At 47.8% G+C, this 26,766-nt stretch overlaps 1 protein-coding gene across 1 annotated transcript in view; it reads right to left on the bottom strand.

Annotated features, from left to right (window-relative positions):
• Positions 1 to 414: 414 nt before the first annotated feature.
• LOC133349774 (collagen alpha-1(II) chain-like) overlaps positions 415 to 26,766 on the bottom strand; it is a 76,659-nt gene continuing 50,307 nt past the window's right edge. The window contains exons 30-53 of the mRNA XM_061563502.1: positions 26,623 to 26,676; positions 25,731 to 25,775; positions 23,911 to 24,009; positions 21,668 to 21,775; positions 20,714 to 20,767; positions 19,579 to 19,632; positions 18,593 to 18,646; positions 17,199 to 17,252; positions 16,551 to 16,658; positions 14,349 to 14,402; positions 14,041 to 14,094; positions 13,461 to 13,622; positions 11,664 to 11,771; positions 10,108 to 10,215; positions 9,410 to 9,463; positions 8,793 to 8,900; positions 7,268 to 7,321; positions 6,870 to 6,977; positions 6,468 to 6,521; positions 5,400 to 5,507; positions 4,634 to 4,916; positions 3,846 to 4,036; positions 2,791 to 3,030; positions 415 to 1,890 (exon numbers count right to left, since the gene is read on the bottom strand). Coding sequence (XP_061419486.1) covers positions 1,744 to 1,890; positions 2,791 to 3,030; positions 3,846 to 4,036; positions 4,634 to 4,916; positions 5,400 to 5,507; positions 6,468 to 6,521; positions 6,870 to 6,977; positions 7,268 to 7,321; positions 8,793 to 8,900; positions 9,410 to 9,463; positions 10,108 to 10,215; positions 11,664 to 11,771; positions 13,461 to 13,622; positions 14,041 to 14,094; positions 14,349 to 14,402; positions 16,551 to 16,658; positions 17,199 to 17,252; positions 18,593 to 18,646; positions 19,579 to 19,632; positions 20,714 to 20,767; positions 21,668 to 21,775; positions 23,911 to 24,009; positions 25,731 to 25,775; positions 26,623 to 26,676 — 2,463 coding nt within the window. The 3' untranslated portion in view covers positions 415 to 1,743. The remainder of the gene's footprint in view (positions 1,891 to 2,790; positions 3,031 to 3,845; positions 4,037 to 4,633; positions 4,917 to 5,399; positions 5,508 to 6,467; positions 6,522 to 6,869; positions 6,978 to 7,267; positions 7,322 to 8,792; positions 8,901 to 9,409; positions 9,464 to 10,107; positions 10,216 to 11,663; positions 11,772 to 13,460; positions 13,623 to 14,040; positions 14,095 to 14,348; positions 14,403 to 16,550; positions 16,659 to 17,198; positions 17,253 to 18,592; positions 18,647 to 19,578; positions 19,633 to 20,713; positions 20,768 to 21,667; positions 21,776 to 23,910; positions 24,010 to 25,730; positions 25,776 to 26,622; positions 26,677 to 26,766) is intronic.

A 26,766-nucleotide genomic window follows, 5' to 3' on the forward strand; every position in this document is an offset into this window, starting at 1 on the left:
GATTTGTTATGTGCAGGCATGGGCCCAAGAGCAGGTTTAAAGTGATCCAGCATGGCCCTTTCAGCCAGATCCCTCAACTATGGTGCAGAGTGTTTGACTTCAATTCACACGTAACCAACACTAAATGGTGGTCACTTACAGATTGCTCGGTACACAGGGTAGTAGTGCTTCAAACTCGTTATTGTGGTGCTCAATACAGAGAAGAGAACGAAAACAGTACTGTACTGTAGTGTCAACACTCGCCATGAACGAAATTCACGGCAAGCCATTCCTGATGCATACCATAGTCTAGCAGATGCTGTTAGGCACTTCATTAACTTTTTATTTATTTCCTTGTCCCTCTTTTTTTACGAAATAGCCAAGGAAACGGCTACACATTCCACAAAACACATCATGTGACATTTCATACAAATAAAAAATTGAACACTTTATTTTTTTTAAGTTTGCATCTACTGGCGTGGACAACATATGGGATGAATCGAATAAGGACACATTCGTAAGGCACACAAAAATAAATGCCGAGATGAATTTCTACGTTCCCAAATGTGTAAGTTCCCTGTCTATACTGCATACAAAATAGCATTTTACAAAAATCAAAGCTTTCTGCATCGGCACTAAATGAAATATACAAAAATTGTACATGTCCAGGTGGCTATCCCTTTGCTTGTTGGATATTACACAGGAACACCAACACACGCACAGAGGGGAACCACTATGTGAGAGAGCAAGCGGGGATCCACATGCCTATTTTTGGAGAACATAGAGCGACTCACGCAAAGCCACTATACGAGACGTCGGCGGCAGCAAGGTCATCAAGAGGGGGTCAACTAAAGCAGGAGGACAACTTAAAGGCTTTCCCCAGGTAAGCGGAAGATTTAAATGTGGAATCGACATCCAAAAAATTGTGGCCAACACTGCAACAAAAAAAGACTTAATTTTCAATATATATTTTTTTAAACAATATGTTTATTTCCAAACAACATGGACGCTTTCTTTTTTAAGTCTTTTTTTTTGGTCTTGTTCGCTTGGCCATACTGGTGTAGCATGGATTTAGTAATTCCATAAGAAAACAGTTCTGGTCTGGATATATTTCACATCAAGAAAAAGAGGTGAATTGTTCATGACCAGAGTGACTTGAGTCAAATGAGGCAGCTAGCACCTTTAGCTTTACTGGGTTCTTCAAGTTTGCTGATTTTTTTTATGCTTAAATAAAACCAAACCCATAGTAAAGTAGCACCTTTAAAGATACAACTGGAAGCACTACGAAAAGCACCAAATGTAACATATACAACACATGGTGTGTTTTGTGAAGGCCGTCTCCCTGCAAACCAAATAAGACAGGACAGTTATGCAGTCCGAAAATGTGTTTAATTACCATTTTAGTCATTTAAAAAATAGCCTTTTGTTTAAAAAAATCCAGAAATCTTCGACTCACATTTAAAAAAAATCCATTGACACTTTTTGTAAAAAAAATTTGGGGGCAAAAAACTACTCCTGTTGTTGCGATCAGAATATTAAAGTGAATTCCTGTAAAAGTAATTCCACAGCAATATGAACAACATCAAATGTTTCTAATTTACACAGAACAATACAGATAGGCATTTTCACACTTTTTGCCATGAAATCCAAACATAAGCCTGTGGATGGAAGACCATTAGCAACGTTAAACGGTCAATCTTTAGCCGCTCAGTGCAAGGGTTTGGTGGATGGCGAACAGAGGTGGAGTTGCAAAGTCCATTGGTTTTACAGGAAGCAGACGGGGCCAATTTCGACGCCAAACTCTTGCTCGGGTCCACCAATGTCCAGAGGTGCGATATCCACGATCGGCAGACGAGACGGCTTGTTTGTCTTGTATTGCAGCACTGTCTTTCCCCACTCGCCAGTGTGTTTCTGCAGGAGGTGAGAGAGCGCACCACAAGAACACGTGACACGGACAGATGATGCAACCGGCTGCGAAAACAATGTGGCACAAGGTGCTAAGCTAATAGCGTCTGTGAACAAAGCTCGTGATATTCGTCTACTTGGCGTAACGCACCTTCGCAAAAATACAACTTCCACAATATGGAAGGCAAATAAATATTGTAATGAGTTATCATTGGACAATGTATAGAAATAAATAATCTCTGAGTTATCTGCCTAAAGGCGCTTTAGTTTCCTCAACACATTAATGTTGTTCCTTCCTCGACATTGCATCCGTTCTTCAGGCTGTCGAGTAGCACCTTTTTTCCACCTCTTGGCATTTCCCCCCAACATACATCCTTCTCGAGCGTGCTCCTTCGACAAAACAAACTATGGACAACCAGTCCTCATAGCATGAACACTCTCCGGACTCAAACCCACACAAAAGCCCCCACCCCATCTCTGGTGCCTTTTGACTTTGGTTCTACCTACGGGTGTTCACAGCATCGCACGGCAAGTCAGCCGGGGGTGTCCTACTCGAGAACGATTCCTAGTGGGCTATTTGCCGAGGATCACAGATGGGAACCACGAGGTCGGCTTCGAACTTGTTTTTTTTCTTTCCCTGACAAGAGGCGATCTACCGCGCTTTAATATTAAATCTTCTGGCTACGGAACTCGGTATTGAGCCCCCCAAAACGTTCGTGCAAATGTAAACGTTCCGTCGTCAGCATAATTGCCATTTATTACCTGGTGACAAACACCAAACATACCATTGATTTGGGGGGATGGGGTGGGGGGGGATATCTCCCCTTAGGCCACGTCTACAAAGTTTTGGGGGAGCGTGGACAACCACGGCGTCGCCCCCTCGCACGCGTTGCGTCACCCTCTTACCGCGCAGCCGTCCTCCAGCATGGAGTAGGTGAAGCGGTTCTTGCCATCTGCGCGCAGCTCGAGCTCGCCCGAGCCCATGAGCCGGACGGCCTTGCGCAGGCTGCCCGTGGCATCCGCGTACGCCACGCTGTTACGGCAGAGGTACGTGATGTTCTGCGAGGCCTCGGCTGCCACGAGGCGCAGGAAGTTGAGCTGCACCTCGGCGATGTTGGCCGACATGGTGTCGTCTCCGTAGCTGAACTGTGGGGTGCACAGACGGGGGAAGGCGGTTATTTCATGAAGAGGTGCGTGCGCGCTTGAGTGCGTACGTGCGTGTGCATGTGTGCTGTGCGCGTGTGTGTGCACGTATGTGTCAGGTGCAGTAGCGTAGTGGCTATAGTGTTTGATTCCGGCTCGTGGCTAATATCAGTGGTGTACAACTGAGCCGGTTTGAGACCTCCCCTAGGCTAGGTCCACTCAACCTTAAATTAGTACCTGGTGCGGTGTGTAAACACCAGCACTGGGGGAAACAAAGGTGGTCAGGCGTGGTACTGGCAACACCGTTCTTTCATGTTCCGTGGTGACCTTCAATAGTGTTCCCGAATAGCACTTGCCCCAACAGCCTTCGTAGGCTACACGGGGACTCTTTGTAATATGTGTAAACGTTATTGATTTGAGCACTCAACCTATGGACTTGTTCTGTTTCTACAACGTAGCTGTTGATTGTGGATGAAAATGTGTATTCATTGTGATATTGGCATGCGTGTAAACGGTGTCTCCCTCTTTAGACAATGGGCACCTGAAATTCAGTGGTATGGTCACTGACATCGACCTGAAGCAGATCAAATTCATTGATTTCCTTTCCAATAATCTTTCTGATGCTCACTGAATTTTTTTTTTTATCAACAGTGACCCTCTCAAGAACATAATTCTGTAATAACCTCCAATTCTAATTACGAAGAATGTCCAAAAACGCCTGAGAAAGGCGTTTAGATTTCCTAACGACGATCCCATTTCCACTTTGCCGTCGGTGATCGACAGGAATGGACCGGTGCCGCGTTGATGCGAAAACTCACGTGGAAGCCACCGGGCATGGCCTCTCCAAACCAGACATGCTTGTGCTCGCGGCTGCCCTTATTGCTCCACCAGTTCTTGCTGGGAACGTTCTTGGGCTTGGGATAGACGCAGGTCTCCCCGGTCTCCATGTTGCACCAGACCTTCATGGCGTCCAGCACTGAGCCCTCGTTAGGGTCGATCCAGTACTCACCTGTGGCAACGTGCGGCAGTCAGTACGTGCACGCGCACATGGTACCGCAACTTTTACATCTATTAAGCAGCAGAAAGTATTCAAGTACTAGGTGTAGAAAAAACTTAATTTTCTTCGAAAACGGCGAGCTTCTCTCATCTCTCAAACCACTGTACGTTCATGGTTGTCATAACCCAGCAGAATATGGTTTCTGCCAAGGCAGTTCTACTGAAAGTGTTCTCCTACATGCGACAAATGACCTTCTCCAGACGGTGAATCACTCACTTATAGATCTCATCGACCTTTATGCTGATTTTGACAACCATAAATTGTCTCCATACCTAGGTAGGAATCTCTGGCAGACGTCTCTCCTGCTTTCAATCTTACCTATAAAACAACTCGTTATAGAGTTCTATAAAAGCACAGTATTCCTCTCAGAAACCCCTGTGCTAAGTTGATGATTCTGGGTTGACTTGTTAATCAGAGCATTGTGACAATATTCTGCAAGACTCATGAACAGTGAATTGGGAGCCTAGAGAACATTTGAATCGGACCGACGGCACAAATGTGTGGGGGGATCCCAACCAAGTCACTGCCTTAACCTCGGCTCTCACTCACCGCTCTTCCAGTCAGAGTGGCAGAGCATGAGGTCTCGACAGCTGCGAGCCGGGTCGGTCTTGGTGCCCTCAGGGCTCATGATGTTCTCGAGCTGGTTGGTGAGGCTCTTGAGGGTCACATCCACCTCAGCATCGTGCTCCTTGAGCGCCTCATCGGCACGGTACCGGTAAGGGTATGGGTCCGGTCCCTTCTCCATGCCAGTCAAGGGCAACAGTCCGTAGCCATTTGCTGCGGGGCCGGGAGGGCCTGGGGGCCCAGGGATACCTGGTGGACCAGCAGGGCCCTGCGAAGAATGGTAAGGAACAAAGTCAGGTGTGTTCGCAAGCGCTGCGGCCTTATGAACTGATGCTTTGTGTGGGTCCTGCCAAGGAGGGTGACGTCCAGTACTAATCTTGGATTCTTTGCAGTGAATTTCAAGTGACAATTTCTTATTTTATTCACAGTATTAGTTTGTCTAGTTATCTAAAGCCATCAAACATTCAGTTCACACTTAGTTATGAAATATCGGTGCGAGAGGGGCACCCATTTCCTCAAGCCCAATATCAGGCGAGTCATCTTACATATACGTATATAGCCAATTTTAATGTTGGTCTTTGTCAGTGCACTGCGATCTCCTGCGTATTTCATCAGACTCATTAATTACATCTCATTCGAGTCACGCTCAGGTCTTTGACGAACATTTCCGCCACTGTAATGTCACGAACAAAAGGAACGGGGCAGTCGTCGATGCGTTACTCGTGATTGCAAGTCCTGAGAATTTACTCACAGAGCTGCCAGCCTCGCCTGGACGACCGCGGTGGCCAGAGGGCCCGAGGGGGCCAGACTGTCCGTTGTGCCCATCCTTGCCACGCCCGCCCGCTGGGCCCGTGGGTCCCTGAGCACACGCAGGCACACAGAGCGTACGGTCACACCGTGCAGCAGTGGGAATGTGCGGGGCTTCACTCGTCACTCAGTGTTGTTCGGGGGCACTGGTGAGGACTGGAGTAGGCCGGGAGGTGGCACGCCCCGGTAACCACAGCCCAGGCAAGAGGTATTCTGGACGTGGTGTGACGGGCGTGGAAATATTTTCCCGGTCATTTACCCGGATAGACTCGGTTGAAATTAAGCCCTGGAAATTAGTGATCACCAACGATGGTTCATTGGACTTAAATCTCGATTTGAGGTTTTCGTGACTGCAGGGATCCATAGTCTTTGGTTCTTTTGATAAAGTCATGTAGATATAAAACAAAATAAATGAAATCACGACGTTTTGGGCGCAACACAAGCGTCCGTCATCAGGTGGGACAACCACAGCACAAAACAACTGCTCAGCAGTTGTTTCGTGATGACGGATGCTTGTGTTGCGCCCGAAACGTCGTGATTTTTTTTTAAATAAAATTGGACTTAAATAAAAATGTCGATTTTTTTTGGACAACGAAAGTTTTATAAGCTGTTAAGGGACATAGTTGGAGGGAGTGCATTTTGCTCCATTCTCACTGACATTGACGGGAGGGAAAAAGAAGACAGTTTTATACCAGCTGAATATAAATTTCACGAATGATATGTATGTTAATAATGTTCAGTTTTGAAAGAAAATCAGCAAACCAGAACCGTCTGAAGAAAAAGCAAAGGTTATATGACTAAGATATCGACAGTTTACTGTATCCTTACAAAGGATACTTTCTTTAAGTAAATAACTTTTTGGTTTCACAAAAGTCCTGCTTTTAACACTGACTGTATCAGACTTTTTCTCAGTTCTGAGACCCTTTCACATAAGCATATGTGCAATGTTTATAAAATGCCCAATGTCCATTCTGCCGGACTGGGAAAATGAGGAAAATGTGACATTACTCACCCTTGGACCATGGCCGCCATTGATACCAGGGCCTCCTTGGTGACCGTGAGGACCCTGAATGTAGCCAAAAGACATCGTCAGATCTCTCTCCGTTACTGTACACACAAGGTATTTGTGCTTGTGCATGCCATTCACATCAAAACCTTATTTGGACATTACTTCAATCTGAACTCTAAACATAGTCAACATTCCATTCAATATTGCCTGCATTGTTGGAGATTATATAGCCGTAATGCAACGAATTACTGCAAAGGAAGATAAAAAAAGCTGTACGGAGCTATGCTATTTGAAGAAATTAGATATCTTTTGGGCTGGCGCTAATAAATATGCACTTTTCAACTCTCCACAGCAAACGGTGCGGTGCAAGCTGTGTAGCACCGCCTCCAGGCATCACACACACACCGGCAGGCCAGGCAGACCCTGGAAACCGCTCCAGCCGCGGTGGCCCTTAATTCCCCTCTCGCCTGAGTCGCCCCTCTCGCCATGGGCTCCGTTCGGCCCCTGAGGGCCCTGTCAACGACACACACAGACACACGCACGCCTGCGTCAACCAGGAACAACCATCATAAATGAGAGACATCAATGTCTCACGCACGCATGCACGCATACACACGCATGCATGTATCAAACACATGTATGCACTTACACTTGAAAAACACGAGATGTTAATATTACACAATCGATCGTTCGTAAAAACTGAAAATGTTAAAACTTTTAAAATAGACTTTGAATACTGTTCTAGTAATAATTATCATTCTTTTGTATTGTGTGCTCTCTGCTAAACAACACGCGGCACTTACAAGTGGCCCTGCAGAGCCAGGTCTGCCCACGATGCCTGATTCTCCGTGAGGGCCCTGCAAGACAGAAGCGTCGCACCCACAGTTGTAGAAGCAGGGCAGTGTGCACACGGGAAGGCACGACCAGGATTCGCTCCCAACGCACGCGCTCTCTCTCCCACGAGGCGCCGCGTCCTCCCGGCAGGCACCTCCTGACCCGTGACGCGCACAGCACTCGGCGACGGTCACAGCCACCAGCAGTGGAGAGGTTCTGGTGGCCCCAGGTCACGCTTACAAATGGGACTGTCCCTTGTGTCTTGAATTCTCACCTGGTTGAACGGATAACCTTGACCGGATGAAATGTCCCATGTAGCCACCTGTCACTACTCCTGATATGTTGATGTGCGGAATCGTTTTTAAGAAGTTGAAAGTAAAATCAATTCCTCGTGTAGATAATGGCTTAATAATTGTGTGTTGTTTTCACGGTTTGAACAGAAGCACGATTGTGCCACACAAAGGCCAGTATTTTTTGTCCTTGAATCAGAATTGCATCCACACATTTTTCACAGTCACATTGATTACATTATTACTACATTTGTTTGCTAAGGAAAGCCTCACTGAGTCTCAATATTCTCTCAGAAGGGTCCTGATAAGTATTTCACAGTAGGGGGTTGATGCTGGAATGTGGAATCAAAATTCCGTAATTGGCAGGTAAGTTTTCAGCATTAGGCCAACACCAATTATGCTGGTCTTATTTTTTTAGCTACGGGGGTGAAATTGGAGAACCCAGAGGAGACCCATGCACAACTGGGGAGAACACAAACTCCACAGAGAAAGGCGCCCAAGTCCGGAATCGAACCCAGGCGCTTCTTGCTGCGAGTCACAAATTTGACCACTGCGCCAACCTGCTACCCAACTATCCACCTTTGCCGTCCACGTGAGCTGCTGCATTCAAGAAGCAACGCGTGGGTCAAGGTGTCTAGGGGCCTCGTTGTGCGTGACATTTGGGACCCAAGCCATGCTAATAAACAACACCATCGTATTACCCTTTGACAAAAGTTATATTGAAAAATCACATTTTTTTTTACGTTTTCACCATTATTAAATACACACGTGCGCACATGCAGTTATGAGGCCACATGCCACCGTGTGACGGCCATACATAGCAAAACTGTAATATGTGGATGTCTTGTAAAGTTTGTGAGAGTGATGAAAAAGCGCGACTGTACACCACAATAGCAAAATAAAAAACAAAAGTCTTTTGCACACATGGCTAAGTGTGAGGGGTAATAACCTTCAGAAACTGGTGATGCTTGGTAAAGTAGAAGACAAAAGGATCAGAGGTAGTCAGACTAAGATGCACACGTAGTATTGTATATTTAACCGAGCCCTTTATAGCAATGTAGCAGCAAAGCCCAACATCACGGAGAGTGGAGCAGTTTCATCATCGAGGTCGCGAATCCTCCGCAGGGAGTAGAACGACGGAGAGAGAGCGTGAGGTGGTGTAGCGGCCGCACCGCTCGCTCGCGTGTAGACGCGTTGGACTCACCGTTTCACCCTTGTGCCCGTCCTTGCCGTTGGCTCCTGAAAGGCCAGGGTTGCCCATGTTGCCTGGATTTCCTGGGCGGCCGGGCGTCCCAGGCTCACCGCGGTCTCCCTGCGCACAGCAAGCGGCGATGAGCCTCGCGGCGGTGGGGAGGAGGGCTCCCGCAAAAGGGAAACTGAGCTTGCTAGTGAATCGGTGTCTCTTGTAGCAGGCCCCTTACAATTTTGCGCTCTATTGGAAATGCCGAGACACCGTTACCCCTAGCTGTTATTGAGAGATAACGTGCCAGCAATTGATACAGATTTCCCTTGGCCTTGTTCAGGGTTTAATTTCTCACCGAGTAGGCAAGTGACTAGTAGCCAGTCAAAGTGAGATGTGTCCTGAGGGTGTGGGCATATATTTTCTGGGTGGCTGACCCGAGACAAAACCCGGTTAAAATGAACACCGAGCCAAGTGGGCATACCTTTGCTTCACGCGCGAGGATGTACACGCAACGACAATTATTACTCTAGGTGACTGGTGTTTGGGGACATGTGCAGACAGTGAGCACACAGGGGCAATGGTGGCAGCATTGCAGCCCTCGATGCATGAGGTGGGGGGGAGTGCAGTGGTGGCCTCACCCGCACGCCAGCAAGGCCGTCGCGACCGGCAGCTCCATCAGTACCAGATGAACCCTGTTAACAACCACATAAAAAAAGACAACAATCCCAATGTATTATAACCTTTAACGGACACTTGGGGCAAGTGACATTAGCGAGCACGTGTGTGTAGGTGCACCGACATCACACGTACGCATGTGCAAACAATGCACAGTTGACAACAAAAAAGCTGAACACGTTGGCAATGTGCTTTTGCACCGCTGGACATCGTGGCAATTATCACCAAATAGTAGTCGAATGCACAATAACAAAGTCTCGTTCAAAAACGACGCACACTGAAGAGTTGTAGTTTCGACAGCAGAGGGCGCTGCCTCACCATGAAAAACATGGGAAAAGTAAAAAAAAGCTCCGCTGCAATTCTCAATCAAGTGGTGGGGGGTGGGGGGGGTGAGAGATTAATTCCAAGTCATCCACAACCCACGCCGGGGAAGAGTTCTCACGTTGACGGCTCTCGCGTGAACCGTGCAAACTCGCGCATCGTTCTGTCCCGCGAAGCCGTAACTTGACGACCCTCCGACTACTCCCCTCCCTTTTGAGTCGCTTGGCTTTTTTGCAGACGGCGTCGCGTAAATAAACGAATAAATAAAATGCAAACGCACGGACGGGGTGGTTGGGTGGGGTGGTGAATGGTGCAGGGGGGGGGAGGTGGAGGAGCTCACCTCACGGCCGGACTCGCCGGGAGCGCCATTGAGACCCGGGGAGCCCACGTTACCCGGAGCTCCACGCTCGCCTTGTTCACCCGTGGGACCGCTTTTGCCGAGAGAGCCCTGCAAGAGAGAGAGACCGTGCACCACATGGAGCCACGCCACACACCCCCCGCCCCTCACCGGCCGTCACCACCACCTCTAACTCCAACCTTACAGAGCCGTGGCTCAATCCGAGCAACCAACAGCACCGCCCCGCAACAACAACAATAGATGCCACGCAGGGACATCGTCACTAACCGGCCCGGACGGCCGTACAGAGAGAACGAGATGATGTGGCCTTTTGTCGTGCACCTTAGTTCGTGGGATTTGTGTGTTTTTTTTATTCTTTCTCCCCCGTCTCGGGCTGCGCTTTGAGGAGGGTGTTTTGTGGAGCAATTGTCGGCGTCGACTGACGCGGCGATGCTCAACTAATGGACGTTTCGAAACCCGACAAGAAACCAATGACCCTCCGAGTGGCGGACACAAAAGATACAAGTTCTTTTTTCTTTTTTCTTTCCTTGAGAAACCTTCACAGCTTTTCAGCCTGCCTACATTTAGTAACCAATTTAGCGTCCAGGTAAATAGCCTGAACAGAGAGTCGCGTAAAGTGATGGAGAATTTACGTGGGATTCAACGCGTCAAAATACGTGTGTCGCCTACGGCGGCTGCCGATATTTCTCGCATGCATCACAACTGCAGGCTGGAAATTCCATTTCCAAATATAGCTTGCTGCCTGATATTAATGAATCAATTTTCCTATGTTGATCTTGTCAAAATGGTGGTGGAGATTGAAAGCCATCCGTTTTTTTTTGCTGCCAAAGCCCTCGGTGGATTGGTTGTACCCAGGGCTTAATTTTTCACTGAATAGTTTATACGTCGCCGGAAGACTAGAGTGAGCATATGACGAATAGCCACAGCAAGACGTATCCTGGATGTGGTGTGACGGCTATAGAACAACGTTCCGGGTCTCTGACACGACGGACAGACCCGGCTGAAATTAAGCCCGGGTTGTTTTACACGAAATTAATGCGTGTCTGGTGTGAGAGCTCTCCCAGGGCTTGGGGCCTGGTATCGTGAGGGCTCTTGGCCTCAACAAAGCTGATCGCTCATTTGAGTGAAAGCATAATAGTGAGAATGTGCAGTGACAAGTGAATTTGCATCCAGTGTCAAACTTCTTTTCACGTAAAACCAATCTAATTTTGCAATTAAAAAACAGAAATGGAACAAAATGTCTGTGGTAATAAATATTTAGAAAATACAATGAGTCACGAGTGGCATTTTCCACTGCCATCACTGATATGTGGCCTGTGAGTACCAGTGGGTAGGTGTTCACAGTTGTGTCATACAGCATTGCCAGCTGCTGCTGGTGTACATCAAACACCAGGAGCAGCCGGCCACGTCGTACAAACCCGGTTGACGACGTGAGCTGCTCGACTGTTCACGAAGAATTACGTGGAGCAAAACGTCGGACATCGTGCCAAACAACGTCGGAGCGCCGCATTCAGCGTCGTGCTCGAAAGTTCACCCACCGTAGGACCGTTGAGCCCAGGGACGCCCCTCTCACCACGCTGGCCGGACAGACCCTGGATACCATGAGAACCCAGGAAGCCACTGCTGCCCGGTGCCCCAACGGCGCCCTGGCAGAGAAACACACGCAGCCCGATGAGCACGGATGGCTACGTACGCTGCGAAAGAAGTGCGACATAGATAGGCACCCCGCACGGCACAATCGCACACCGCTGGGACCGGTGAACCGCAGCTCAGAGGGTTCAGCCTCCAACGGACGATAACAATCCGAATCAGAAAGGGTTTTATTCGCCATGAAAGTTCGCACAGACAAGGAATTTACTTTGGCCGGAAGGTGCATACATTCTTAAATCTTAAATAAGTGGTTTACAAGTCTAACTACATTAAAGGTACAAGTCTAATTAATACTAAGGAGCTAAAGTATGTAAAAAATTAATACAATAAAATCTAAAATATACAATTGCTATAATATACAATATAAAATTACAAAAAAATTAAAATAGGGTAACATAGTGCAAATATGGCAGGGTGTCATTGTGCAGATATTGTGATAAATTCAGTTTGAGCGTTAAAGATTTCGACACTGCGCGGAGAAAACCTCTTTTGTATCCGGTGATATGAAGCGAAATAATTACAAATCTGGCGCCGTGTCCAAGTGCAGGTCTCATATAACTGACATATCCTCACATTACACTGGCGAGGGGGAAGAAGAAGGCAAGGGGCAACTTCCGAGATGAAAGGATAAATGCACACTGCACACGTGGCCTTAATCTGAGATGGTGCGCTGATATCCAGCTTCGACTGGAAGTAAGAAGTTCTGAGTTCAAAAGCTAGCACAGAGAAACTTCCTGGAGCTAAATTGCCTCCAAGAGGTGATGCCCTTCAAACGAATATGTATTCATCCCTGAGAATCTATTCACAAAAGTTCTTGTGAACACCCCTTTCACCGACCAGGGAGAGATCTGCAGCTCAGGTCTAACTCACCTAAGAAATCCCTGTGTATCATAGCTAGATTCTGTGCCGCGTTTCACCAAAACGTGGCTTGTAGAAGAGAGCTGAAATGATATAATCTGCCTTGGTGCAATGTAAATATAAATAAATATACCCTGCTGTGCTGTCCTACTGTCGCTTTATGAATAATACTACTTCATTGTCAGATCACTTAAGTCATTTTAAAACACACTTAGCAATAGTTAGCCGGGGACTATGAGTCATTAACTTCTTTTTCAATCACATTTTAAAAACGAAAGTTTTTTTTCCAATTTTAGATTTCATGAATTGGTTTTCATCACGCTTTTAATCATTGTGCAGTTTAAATAAATATATTTCTCTGTTAAATATTTTATCGTACTCATTAATAGTTGTAGTTCTACTTTCGTTGTTACTTTATGACATTGTAAATGACCTTAGGATGACTCATTGTGGAAACACAATAAAATAAAATACGTCAACCGTATTTGATGGACTTCACACATCAGCAGCAGCAGCAGCAGGGCCGTCACTGGCGTAAAAGTAAAATAGATATAATGTAGGTGATGTTTCGGGCGGGAGAGATGAATGTGTGAATTTCTGTTCGTTGTGCTTGTGCACACTGTGGATGCTCTATATATACAGGAGCTTTAATTATTAATATTTCCACGCACCCATAAGTGAGGGCAGCGAATTGGAGCATATGGCGAGACAAGCTGACTGACAGTCACATGACCCAGGGGTTTAAGGGCAGCTTCCCAGTCACGTGACCCCGGGGGTGTAGCAGGGAAGTCAGCGGGACCTCCACTGCGGACACGGCGCTCACTTACCCGGGTTCCGCTTGGGCCCCTCTCGCCACGCTCTCCGTGATTGCCAAGGAGGCCGGTGGGGCCGGGCTCCCCGGGCTCGCCTGGTGTGCCAGTCTCGCCGCGAGGGCCCATGCTGCCGTCCTTGCCCTGCGCTCCCGATGAACCCTGAGGACCGAGGCCTCCCTGCGCAGCAGAGCACGATAATAGGAAGGAGAATCAACGCTGGCACGTCGAGAGAGCCGCTTTCGCCCGGATGAACGTCCCTCCGCGTGAAAGCCAGATGCACTCACGCGGCAACTGTGGTGCGTGATCATATTCGCAGAGAGCAGCAGTCGACATGGACCCAGGTGTGATAAGGACACTGAGGGATAACGCGACGGGTGAGAGATTGCGAGCCCGGCCCATTGAGCAATTGCCGCCTTTGGTTGAGACTAATCTCGTGCCACTTACCAGACACGCGATTTACGTACGCAGATTAACTGTTCAACGATTCCAATTTAAAAGTAATGTTCACCTCCTTTGTGTCGTAAGGGGGGGCCGGGGGCCGGGGTAAGTATGCTGGAGCTAAGTGGGGGTGTAGAAGATGGGGTGGAGGACTTACCGGAGGACCACCAGTGCCAGATTCACCAGGCGCTCCTGGGAATCCAGTCATGCCCTGTATTGCAGAACACAGGTCAGGCATCAGTGTAGGCACACGAAGGTGGGCAACGAGGCAGTGCCACCCAATGCTACGTCAACACCGCAACAACTACCCCAATTGCTGCAGGATTCTTGTATCAGAATCTACAGCCTTTTTGAATGTCTGCAGACGAAGACACCTCATCAATCCGGCGAAAATTCAGAAACGTGCGATTGCGACGCGAAGGCGTTACGGGGGTAAGGCATGGGCAGTGTCCACGCGGTACTTACCATGCCGCCAACTTCACCAAGAGCTCCCTTGGGGCCGCCCTCTCCAGCCGGTCCCTTGGTGAGAAACGAAGTGTTAATCTCAGCGTATGATGGGATCGGTAAAAATGTAGATGCAGCTCCGCAATTGCTCGCTCACGCCCCACTGCTTGTGGAAGCGCTTCCACTCAGGGGAGCTCTCGAGAGCACATCACCTCTCTATAGAGTATTTGGCCTACTCTTCCACACTTCATGATGGGAGATCAGTCAACATTAACAATGCGGGGTGGGGGGGGGGAATCATTCATCTCCACCCCCTGGTGGATGCTGTTTTATTTCCACCACCTCATTTGAGTTATTTAAAAAATATTTTCTTAAATTTATTCCGTATTATTTGCTCCACTAGCTGAGATGTTACATGAGCATATAATCATAACATCAGCAGCCCACTGATATGCGCACAGCGTGATAAACCAAATTCGACTCTTGGGCATGACTTACCGATTTCAAGTACTCCCTTCATCCAGCAGTGGCTTAACGAAGTGCGGTAAAATGATCATATTATGTACAAATTACGCGGACGTCAACGCGTCGATTCGTGCGTGGCTCAATTTGATGCACGTAAATCGTGAGACGTTAGGAATCAATATGACCCCAGGATTATAGCGCATTGCACTTCCCTAGTTGACAGCAGTGGAGGATTGCGGCGTTATACACAAAAGGGTGACTAAGCAGCAGCAGCAGGCAGCTGATTAGCTATTCACACGGCCCGCGATAAAGCAGTGCCATGAAGTGGCATCACCATGAAGAATCGTTTAATAATTCAGGTACAGTGTTTCATCGAGAACGGTTGTAGAGGCTACATAATTTTTTAACTACATGCATCATCATAGTCTTTAAACAACGAATCATATGTACGTGGGCATAGACAGTAAAACAAAACAAAAATCAGTAACGTCAAATACAGACGAAACCAGTAGTCGCCAATTAAATCACAAGCCTGTAAACGACTCACGCACGGCACGAAAGAGATTTGTCTCAATATTTAATGTTCGTTGAGAAAATAACAAAGCATTTTTGTGAAAAGAGTCTCCGTGTTTTGCTGCTCAATCCAGCACGGGGAGCTACTCAACTCCCGTTTACAGCTCAGAGCCAGTGGTGGAAAATCCCCATTCCTCTGGAAGGTCTGAGTCATTCCATATGACGACCACTGTTGCGGTCGCCATTAATAACGAAATAGCAAAACGTGTCTGGACACCTGCAATACGCATGGCCTGACCCTGTCCTTGTGCGTGACGCTAGGGAGCTAGCTGTGTGTGACGCTTGCAGCTGTGTGCGATTTTAGGTGGCTGTGTGTGACGCTATGATCTGTGTGTAATGCTAGGAGTCGTGTGTGATGCTAGGAGTCGTGTGTGATGCTAGGAGTTGTGTGTGATGCTAGGAGTTGTGTGTGATGCGTGGATTGTGTGTAATTCTAGGAGCTGTGTGTGATGCTAGGAGTTGTGTGTGATGCTAGGAGCTGTGTGTGATGCTAGGAGTTGTGTGTGATGCTAGGAGTCGTGTGTGATGCTAGGAGTCGTGTGTGATGCTAGGAGTCGTGTGTGATGCTAGGAGTTGTGTGTGATGCTAGGAGTTGTGTGTGATGCGTGGATTGTATGTGATTCTAGGAGCTGTGTGTGATGCTAGGAGTTGTGTGTGATGCTAGGAGCTGTGTGTGATGCTAGGAGTTGTGTGTGATGCTAGGAGCTGTGTGTGATGCTAGGAGTTGTGTGTGATGCTAGGAGTTGTGTGTGATGCGTGGATTGTGTGTGATTCTAGGAGCTGTGTGTGATGCATGGATTGTGTGTGATCCTAGGAGCTGTGTGTGATGCTAGGAGTTGCGTACGATACTGAATAAGCTGTGTGTGATGCATGGATTGTGTGTGATCCTAGGAGCTGTGTGTGATGCATGGATTGTGTGTGATGCTAGGAGTCGTGTGTGATGCTAGGAGTTGCGCACGATACTGAATGAGCTGTGTGTGATGCTAGGAGTTGTATGTCATCCTATGAGTTGTGTGTGATGCTAGGAGTTGTATGTCATCATAGGAGCTGTATGTGATGCATGGATTGTGTGTGATGCTAGGAGCTGTGTGTGACGCTGGAGGAGCTGTGTGTGATGCTAGGAGTTGCGTGATAGGCCCCGAGTGAGGCGGCCTGCGTGGGTATGGCACGCATGCAGATGCTGACCTGTGGGCCCGAGGACCCGATGTATCCATGGAGGCCAGGGGCACCGTTATCACCCTTCCCACCGGCCACTCCCTTCTCACCCTTGGCCCCATTGTGGCCGCTCGGCCCCTGCTCGCACGAGAGAGGACACATTGACACCGCGCGTGAGAACCCCCAGCACGGGCCACGTAAAAACAAGCGTCAGCTTCCAATACCGTGTTCCGGTGGATTACACATGCTCACAGTGAGCGATGCACTGGGAGGGCGACAATGTTCCGATGTTTTCATCACCGGCGTTGAGGGAAATTGCCAGAGGCGATGTGTGTTGTCTGTTATGTGAGCGAGTAAATGTGTGGTGGGTTGACCGAAACACATGAGGTGGAAATTTATGTTAGTTTCTTATTTATCTGCTGAAGGTTTCATCATGCAGAAATAAACGTCAATTAAGCATTGAGTCGTCCTCCGATTACTGGGATGAGTCCGATTATAATGATGAAAGCCACATTCACGGTCTTGTGAGTGAATTCATTTTGCCATGCTGCTGCTACTGCTCATGCTGCTGGATGACAGCAGCAGCATGAGCAGCAGCAGAAACAGCAGCAGCGCTGACATCATCATCAGCAAGTGACACGAGTGGCTGCGCGGGTGACGGTGGGCACGGGTACTCACGGGAGATCCGACGAGTCCAGGGATTCCAGCGGAGCCGACACTGCCTCGCTCGCCCTGCAGTCAACACGCACACACACGCGTGAACTCAGCCCATGTCGGTGCACAAGCAGCCAAAGTGGTGTACACGCAGAGGCGCACCTTACGTGTACACGCACGTGTTACCCATTGTACAGGCTTACATCCGCACACACAGGCAGGCGCGTGTACACGAACAGACTACATTCACACGTGTAACACGTCCACGTGAATATATGCACACGCATGTACGCGAACACAGACAATGTACCGTTAGCGCTATTTTGGACTATATTTTTATATTTGTTTCCCCGGTTCTCATTAAAAGTTGAGTCAATTAAAGGGAAGTTCAGGACAGGTTGAGATATCATTTGCCACTGATATTATCCGTGACTGGGAGTCGAACCTAGGTATAAACGGAATCATAGCAGAGCGCTAACTACTAAACCACCCTTCTCTATAACTACGTCACGTGTATAAACGCACACACACACACACGTGCACGCACACACACATGCACACACGCACACACTAACACACGTACATCACTCAAGTTGCCATGCATAACACCCGCAATGCATCAATGTGCAGTAGCTATGTATAACACGTGTGGGCACATGTAGTCGGTTTGGTTAGCTGACCACACTGCGGCTTGGTACATGTTCGACACTAATGTAAACCATTTGCAAGCTCCGCCGCTGATCGCACAGACGGACTGGGTTACATTAGCGCACATGTGTGTGTTGTACCAGACATTCTGGCAACAGAAGCCACAGACACACCGCATACCGCCCTTATGAAAAACAACATCCCATGGCCAAATTGAATGCATCCTGCACAATGTGCATTCAATTTAGACGTGAATGCAGCCTAGGAACATGGATTCTTACCCTTGTAACCAATGCAATCTCCATTTTCATCCCCATAATGTGTACATCTCATACTACACGAAGGCTGAAATTGATTATTCTCACTTGTCAGCTTGTGGCCACAATACTAGCAGCAATCACAGTGCCCACAAAACTTATTTTTTACTTGACTGAGCGTATATTATCCAGCAAAATGCAGGCAGTGCTTTATGCTTTGTTACTCATTATATTGTTCGGGCCAAGATTCATCTTTTCCTTCTGAAAAGAATGTACGCACATTATCACTCTTCGCCGCAGACTGATACCACAACCGTTGTTATCCGACGCACGGATCTCCGCGCGTCGCTTCGTTTGACGGACAGCGGTGCTCTCGCCACTCCCGACCCAGGCGCCGTGCCCGTAAGTGGCGCGCGTGTTGTGTTGCCGCGCGGTGGGAAGGGAGTGGCGTGCGATGAAGCGGTGCGCCGGCGAGTTCACGGGAGACGCGGTGGGCGAAGCGGCAGTACTCACGTTCACTCCTGCGGGGCCGGCCGACCCAAGAGGACCAGAGGCACCATGCTCGCCCTGCGGGAGAGTGAGCGCGGTTAGAGACGAGAAACTAAAACTAGACTACGAACGATTATTTTTTTATTTGTTTACCGTGTAAGGCCTGCTGAGCCATATGGCTTTTTTTCAGAAGCGACCTGGCCACAAATGATGGCTCAACTAAGTGGCTTATCGCGTGGATATTTATTAATGTGGAGGGAAAAACCGGAGAGCCCGGAGAAAACTCCACGCGACCACGGGGAAAGCAAATACACAGGCGTCAGGGTCGAGATCGAAACCACGACCTCGTGCATACCAGGCAAGGGAGTTAACATCTCGCCACTCAGCCACAGCCCGCGACAAATCCACTCAGCGGGGCTGACACCGGCAGTTCCACTATCCATGTAAGGTTCCCGCAGTTGTGCTGCATAGGCTGGGTTGTACACTGCATCTTGTTGGACATGTTGTCTGGCGTTTTGCTCCATATGCCAAGAGCTTATTAAGTAGCCGTCAAGAAGCTCCCAGCACCCGGAATGAAATGTCGGACGCAACGTCAGGCATCATGCTGAACACCGCGCGATACAACCCAAAAAGCACGTGACACAGGCTATTAGCAGTTCCGCGTGAAGATGTTCAAATATAACAAAAGCAGCACTTGCTGGAACCTTTAAATCTCATGGGGTGTTCAATTTATTTTTTTACTTACACCTCATGAAGCTAACACTGTCTAAAACAGCCGACATGTAAAGCATAACCGACGCTGTACAATTGGCATGCCTTGCAAGTACTGGGGCGGCCATGCACTGTCTTGATTAGCATTTGCTAACTCTGGCACGCTCGTGCGTGAGGAGCCGAGGCTTCCAGCAGGGCCCAGGGTTTGTTTTCACAGATGGCTGGTCTGGGCCCTCACAACGCGCAGCCAAAGACCCGTGTCTTCCAAGAGAAACAGGAAAGCTATTTTTCCCACTTACTTTGTCGCCTGGAGCACCGCTAGGGCCTGGAGGCCCAACCGGACCAATCACGCCCTGTGTGGGGACAAGAGGACGGGTCAATAAATTAAGCAACGTTTTGGGGAGAAAAATGCATTTGCGCGTGTTACGTTATGCAGATTTTTTTTTTTTAACAAACGACTTGAAATTACATTTCCTCTGAAGGTGCAGCTCTGACACGTGCAATCATAATAAGCCGTGAAATCAATTTCATAGAAGTGTTAACAATCTTAGGTAACGGGGTGGTTTCATTTGAGCTCGACATTGGGAGTATTTAAATGCCATCTCGTTATCCTGAACCAAAACAGTTTAAACGCTGTGCACTGCATCCATCGTGGGCTGAAAAATAAATTATGATTCCAGTTTAAGTTTTAACGTTTTTTGTGTGTGTTAATCTACAGGGTGCTGCCGGCCAAAACAGACACTACCTTGTGGTTTTGTTTCTCATTCTCATTTAATTCCCCGAAATGAAAAACAGAAGCACTTACGGTTTACGTTGGCTAGAATTTACCAAAAGCTGGCAGTCGTATTCCAGACTCGTGGACGAATTAATCACAGGGAGGATTCACGGCGGACAACTTGTTCATGCAACGCAAGTTTATTTAGCCGGAAATTATTGGCCTACGCGCTCAAGACTTTGTGGCTAGAGCTCACCAAACGACTCGCCGTAGAAGCTATCTCGACAAGTTACAGTGACACTTGCGAGCCAATGAGTATCCCTCAGAGAAAATTGTAATCACGCTTAAGCACGTATTATAATCATGTTTTGTAGGATAGAATACACACATAGCCGGTGCTTAATTTCTCACTGAAAATGTTCTGCATCACTGTCGACTTGAGAACTCAGCAGTAGCCACAGCCATCACAAGGGGTATACTGGATGTGGTATGCTGGGTGCGGATATATCATTTGGGTCACTGTGTGAACATAACCGGTTGAAATAAAACACTGTGTATGTCATATGTAAGCATACAGAATATGTAATCTTCCAGTACACTCTTTGATACGTGTGAGTAAACAGAATTTGCTTGCCACAAATGCATTATTACAACGTTTGGAAAATAAATGCAGCTGATTTACGCGATGTGAAATACACTTGAAGAAAAACCGCACTCACTCGGGCTCCGTCTTTGCCGGGGTTTCCTTCGTAGCCTCTCTCGCCGTTGTTACCCTAAGAGAGGAACAGCGTCAGGAGGTAGCATCGAAAGAGATGTCACGCAACAACACGTTCACGTCCGCGGAATCGTTTCAAAAGGGCGTTTCTTAAAAGCACGAGCATTAGAAATTATGTCATGTGTGTGTGGCTGTTGAACTAAATATAACATTAGGGGTGCAGCGAAGATCGTACCGTAACCACCGTGTGTCAAGTACGTGCGTGCAAGCGCACAACGGCGCACAGAAGTCTGAATGAGCGTCAGGTCGCTGTGCGCGCTCGTTGTATTCTCAAGTACCAGCTCATGAGCTCGTGCAAGGTTGCACACGGCCGGACATTCACGTGATTGCACGCAATAATCATAATAATAATGTCATTATATTACAAAAGCAAACCTCACTGAGTCTCAACACTAATTAATTATGCATGAGAAGCGTGCAATGGGATGTTTTGCCGATTCCATTACAATAAACATGTTGCACGTTCTCATAATAGAGTTCTCGCTTGAGTCACCGTGTGTGTGTGTGTGTGTTCACGAATGTTGACTTGCACAAGTGGGCAATCGTCGACGCATGGACACCTTGGTGCGTGCGTGTTCGAGTGCACGCATACGTATGTATGTTGAACTTCTTTCGCACCGTACGTAACCAACCGTGCTAATCGGAGGTGCGGCGAAGGTCAACAAACTAAACGCACAAAGCAGTTGTAAAGAAATAAGTTTTCAATCCAGATGATTTAACAGTGCATAACTCCAGTGGCTTCCTAATATCGCAAGGAAGAGCGTTCCAGACGGCCGCAGAAGCGCACCTGAAAGCGCGCGTTGCGGCGACCGTCTTTGTTCAAGTGTCCGCGACTAGGGTGAGCGTATGGGGTGAGCGTATGGGGTGAGCAGGCCGAGTGTGTGCGTGTGTGTCGCACCTTGTCCCCCTTGCCTCCGGGGCCTCCGCTTACTCCCCTCTCACCCGGCAGCCCAGAGGCACCGGGGTTCCCAATGGGACCGGATGGCCCAACAACTCCAGCCTCGCCCTGCCATCGCAACGGGAGGGGGAGGGGAGGGAGAGAATCACCAGCAAGGGGTGAGCGTTATCGACGCATTACCCCAAAACAGAATAGAATTCCGCGCAGCTGTCATCAGTTTGTTCATAAATACATCGTATTGATGATCAGATTTTGAATTGGCATTGCTGTAGAAAATATGCAGCGATGCTTTTTTCCGTCTCATGTCCACGGAAACGTCTCGTTTACGCGATGAGTGCACACGACTTCTGCGTGCTCCGTTTTTTGCGATAATTGGTCAGGAGTAAATATTAACATGGCTCAGTTGGCATTTTATATTGATACTGTGGTGGAAAAAGGATGCAACACAATATATTGCCGTCTGTTATCTGTACAGTACATGCCTTCTCAGTAACACGTAATCTGGCATCTGATCGCTTAGATTTTACTGGAGGCCAGTAAATCACTGCATGACAAATTGAAAACATAAGCCTACATAAATCATAAAAGTTAAATACAATTTCCCGTAAATGTGACGTTTGAAATATCGTTAAAAAAACTCTTATCCAAGGGGTATAAATTACATGACTAGGTCTAATGAATAATATTTATCTGGGGATATCTTGGCTTAGAAACAAAGATTTTGTCGTGCCAAAAATGCACCCATTCACCAAAGGCCCGACGCAGAAGTGAGAGCGTTTACATAAGGACGCCATTCATGTACAGCGATAAGAATAACAAAACCAACGGCAGTCAAAAAAACACTCGCACCAAACACTTAAAAAAAAAACACGATCAGGATGCCATGGGATGGAATAACAGAAACGTGAAACCGCCTCCAAAGCAACAGCAAACGGAAAACGAACACCAAAACGTGCACCCTGATGGAGTGAGACCACGGGACTGTGAGGCTCACTGCCGCTTCACGACGCTTTCGCGGAGGGACAGACACTGGGCCATCGAAGCAGCGGAGTAGCTACCGGGTGTGCAGCTGGCGCCATTGCGTGGGTGCCCCATGGGCTGATGCCGGGCAGCGAATAGGGTTGCCACGGTGGCGAGATGTTCACTACCTCGCCTGGTATGCAGGAGGTCGCGGGTTGGATCCCGTACCCCTGATGCCTGCTGTATATTTGCAGTTTGCATGTCTCTCTTCCCGTGGTCATGTGGATATTTCTCCGGGTCCTCCGGTTTTCCCCTCCCCATGACATGAACATGCGTTTAAGAGTATTTGGCTGCTATAAATGTCCACACGATAAGCCACTTCGTTGAGCTATCGTTTGTGGCCAGGTCGCTTCTGAAAAAAAAATATATAGCTCAGTGGGCCTTACCTGGGTAAAATAAAAAGAGTTTAGTAGTATGGTTTATACTTTGAACAGGTGACTCCATTTCATGAATTGCACGAGGTCGTCATGCCAATTGCACTATGCCACTGCATCGTGTGCATATTTCACACGACTGAGCAGAGCCACCTACAAACCGGGGTCTAATCTACCCAGACGCTGAGGAGTCACATTTGTGACAAACAGCAAATGCTGTGCTGCCGTCGTCGTGCATCAAGCGTTTCCCAAACAACACCAGACAGACGACATGCGGGCAAGGCTCATTTTACAGAAGCAACCGCCATTACTCCTTTTAAACTGCCGGACGTTGTGTTGCTAAAGCACGTCTGCTGACACGCATTCAGGCGCCCTGCTTTGGGCAACTTTAGGTTCCAATGCGGAGTAGGTCCCAACGTGCCTGCTACGGTGGCCGTGGTTACAACGTGGGACAAAGCAGCGCCCAGTAGCTGCTGCACTGACTGTTGGGCCAGCGTGACGTTCTAGCGGCTCGGTGTGGTTATGGCTGCCTAAGTCTCCCGAGTGCTAACAGAATCAGAATCTTTATTAAGACTGGAGGAATCCGATGCGCTATGAAGCTCTTTTTCACAGATGTCCAGTAGATTCCACAGATGTCCAGTACCCATCGTCAATATCGGATTAGTGGAGGCAGAGGCCAGAACAGGTTCTGATATCACTTGCCTACTGATTTCACCCGAGCCCAGGAATTACACCCAGTTTGTCGAGATAGCATGTATCGCAGTGCGCTAACCAATGCGCCACCACTCGGTGGGGGGCCAGGAGTTGACCAGCTCTCCCGGCCTCTTTCCCTCGAGGAATCCATCTCACCTTGGCTCCAGAGGTGCCGGGGGTTCCAGCCTGACCACGGATGCCCTGGATGCCGCTGGAACCAGTAGAACCGCGCTCACCAGGTGTGCCAGCCTCACCCTGGAATACACAGCGTGAGGGAGTGAGTGGGAGAGTGGGTGAGTGAGCAAGTGAGTAAATGTGTGAGTGAATACGTGGGTGAGTGAGCACATGGTAAGTGTGTCTACATAACGTGCTTGACAAAGCCACTTTGTCAGAGATTATATGTACCCCACAAGTATTTGTTCTGCCACAAATTTCAGTTCCCCTACCAACAAACATTTGGGAATATTGGTTTCCCTTCTGAATATTTGCATCACTTAAGAAAGCAACTCTAATCCAATGGAATTAATTTCAGCTAAGTCAGACCAGGCCAGCAATCATGGAAATATTTCCACATCTGGCACACCACATCCAGTATACCTTCTTATATGGCTTTGGCTACTAGGCAAATGCCTACTGCAACCTACTAGTGATCCGAAACATATTCAGGGAGAAATTAAGCCGAGCATATGCCTAACGAGAGCAATGTTTTACTTGTGGTGGGAACTTATATTAATTCTCTTGGGGGAACAATTTTTGGGAGGAAGCAATATTTGTTCACACCAGTCTGAATGTCTGAGCCTCTTAATGCTGCCGGCGGTGCTGCTGTGGCACTGGAGCACAACTGTTAATCTCGCAGCGTCAGTAGCAAGTGTCACATCTTCACAAACGGCTGTTCCATTTATTTTTAAGTATTTTTTTGGTGGTTGTAAAAGAAAGTAAAAAAATCATATATAAAAAAAATATTTATTTATTCTCAACAGCTTTATTTTATTGGTATTATTTTATAGTACACAAAACTGAAAAAAAAATCACTAACATAATTGATACTGATGCATGCACATATAATGCATAATCGTTTTGTTTGTGTTCCTTCAACAGAAGAATAGCAAAACTGCATGCACTCTATCCTGAAGCCCTCTTATTGTGGCTAGCAGAGCACGACATTGGCATTTAGCTTCGGAACATTTTGATGCCATCATACACAAGAAAGGAATTGATTGGTTTTGGATTCATTTCTTGACTCATCTGAATACAGGTTATGTGCAGGGTGCGCATCAAGAGAGGATCCACTGTGAGAGTGATTATCATCAGCGGTGCGAGTGAGCTTGATTGGAATGTCTCGCTTCACGCGCTCGCTCGGTGGTGAGGAGATGCGACTGGCCAAGTCTCTCCTCTCGGACACTGCACGTCACCCCCATGCCGTTGTTCAACACGTGATTGGTTTAGTCGATCGACTCCATCGACCGTGGATCATTGTCCGGTGGCGTCGACAGCGCACGTAATAACTTCGTGTCCCATGTTAGAAAGTCACAAAAGTGCAAGCTCATTCTAAATCACACCTTTCGTGTTATGAACATTCTGATGCTGGTTGGAAAAATATCTCATTCTGTCATGGGGGTAAACGGGTTCCAATCATTGGCTGTGTAAAACAAAAAAAGGAGTAAATGTCCTGCATCACAAATGTTCGTGTGCTTTTTTTAAGAGTTATGTCATGGACAGTTTCGTTTGCTTCTGTGTTGAGTTGTTCAATATCACTCCAATAGTTTTTTTTTTGTCAAACACTTGACCTCTCTCCTACATTCAACCACACTGCCCAAACCAACATCCAAATACAATTACCTAATCCCGGATGACACCTTCATTGACACGCCGTGTATCAGAATGTCAAATGTCGCTCATAAACACAAACGGTTTAAAATGCGTCGTCATTTCCGCCATCACTATGTACGCGCCGAGGCTGCCAGGGTTTTTCTTACCTTGGTACCAGAAATTCCAGGCGCACCAGAATCTCCCGGCATTCCCTGGAGGGCAGAGGTGGCGGTGGAAGCAGTGGACACGGGGGGGGCGGGGGGGAAGCACACGGTGTTTGTTACACGGCGATGATCCAGAATGCGAAGAGGTTGCCGGCAATCTCACATCAACTTACGTAGCGCCAGGTGAGTGGTTATTTATTTTTTGAACGGAGGTCTGTGCGACGTGGAATCGCGCGTTTCCACCTCGTTGTGTGCAAGTGATTTGTGCCGCCACAAATGGCAGCGGCGTCGACTTGAAGTGGCACGGCTTTTGATTCGTGGGGCCATAGTTACCATATTCTGTCTTTTCTGTCTCAGTTGTATTCAACTCATCCTATGTCATAGTAGATAACGTAATTATAATTATTATATTTATCATTGTTAATCCACTGCTGGATGAAAGCTTCCCCATACAATATATCGGTCGCGGGGGGCTATTTGACCTGATCAGTCCGGGCTGGTGAATGGGGGGCCAACATCGATTCCGAAACTGGACTCAGGACCCCCAGGCATGCCGGAAACCTGATATCAGGCCTCGGGTTTTCTGACGCAGATGGCTCACCATTGCACATACATAAGGAGAATGGGCACGGATGTGATGCAATTAATGATTAACTTATGAAGACTGCAGCACGTTTCATCAATGTCAAGGTTCGATGGGGCATATCAGTAAAAGCGTCTTCAACCCAGCAAATGTGCCTCTCAAAACCAAAGCGCATCATTCAACTACAGAGAGAATGGTAAACAAGTTTCTACTGCTCGCATGAATGCCACTCAACGTCCACCTGATTTCTACGCGATCACAAACACAGTTCCTGCCACTCTATTTCCAACTGATTGCAGCAGCAATACTCACTCTGTCACCCAGTCTGCCAGCCATGCCAGGTCCACCAGGGGAGCCAGGCACACCCTGAAATATAGAGATAAAGAGCTCGGTTAGGGCTGCGGTTATCATCATCATCATCGTTGTCGTCGTTATCATCGTCATCGTCATTATCAT

Source organism: Lethenteron reissneri, chromosome 31 (assembly GCF_015708825.2).
Source record: "Lethenteron reissneri isolate LAM-NWPU_2019-01 chromosome 31, ASM1570882v1, whole genome shotgun sequence".
NCBI classification, from domain to species: domain Eukaryota; kingdom Metazoa; phylum Chordata; class Hyperoartia; order Petromyzontiformes; family Petromyzontidae; genus Lethenteron; species Lethenteron reissneri.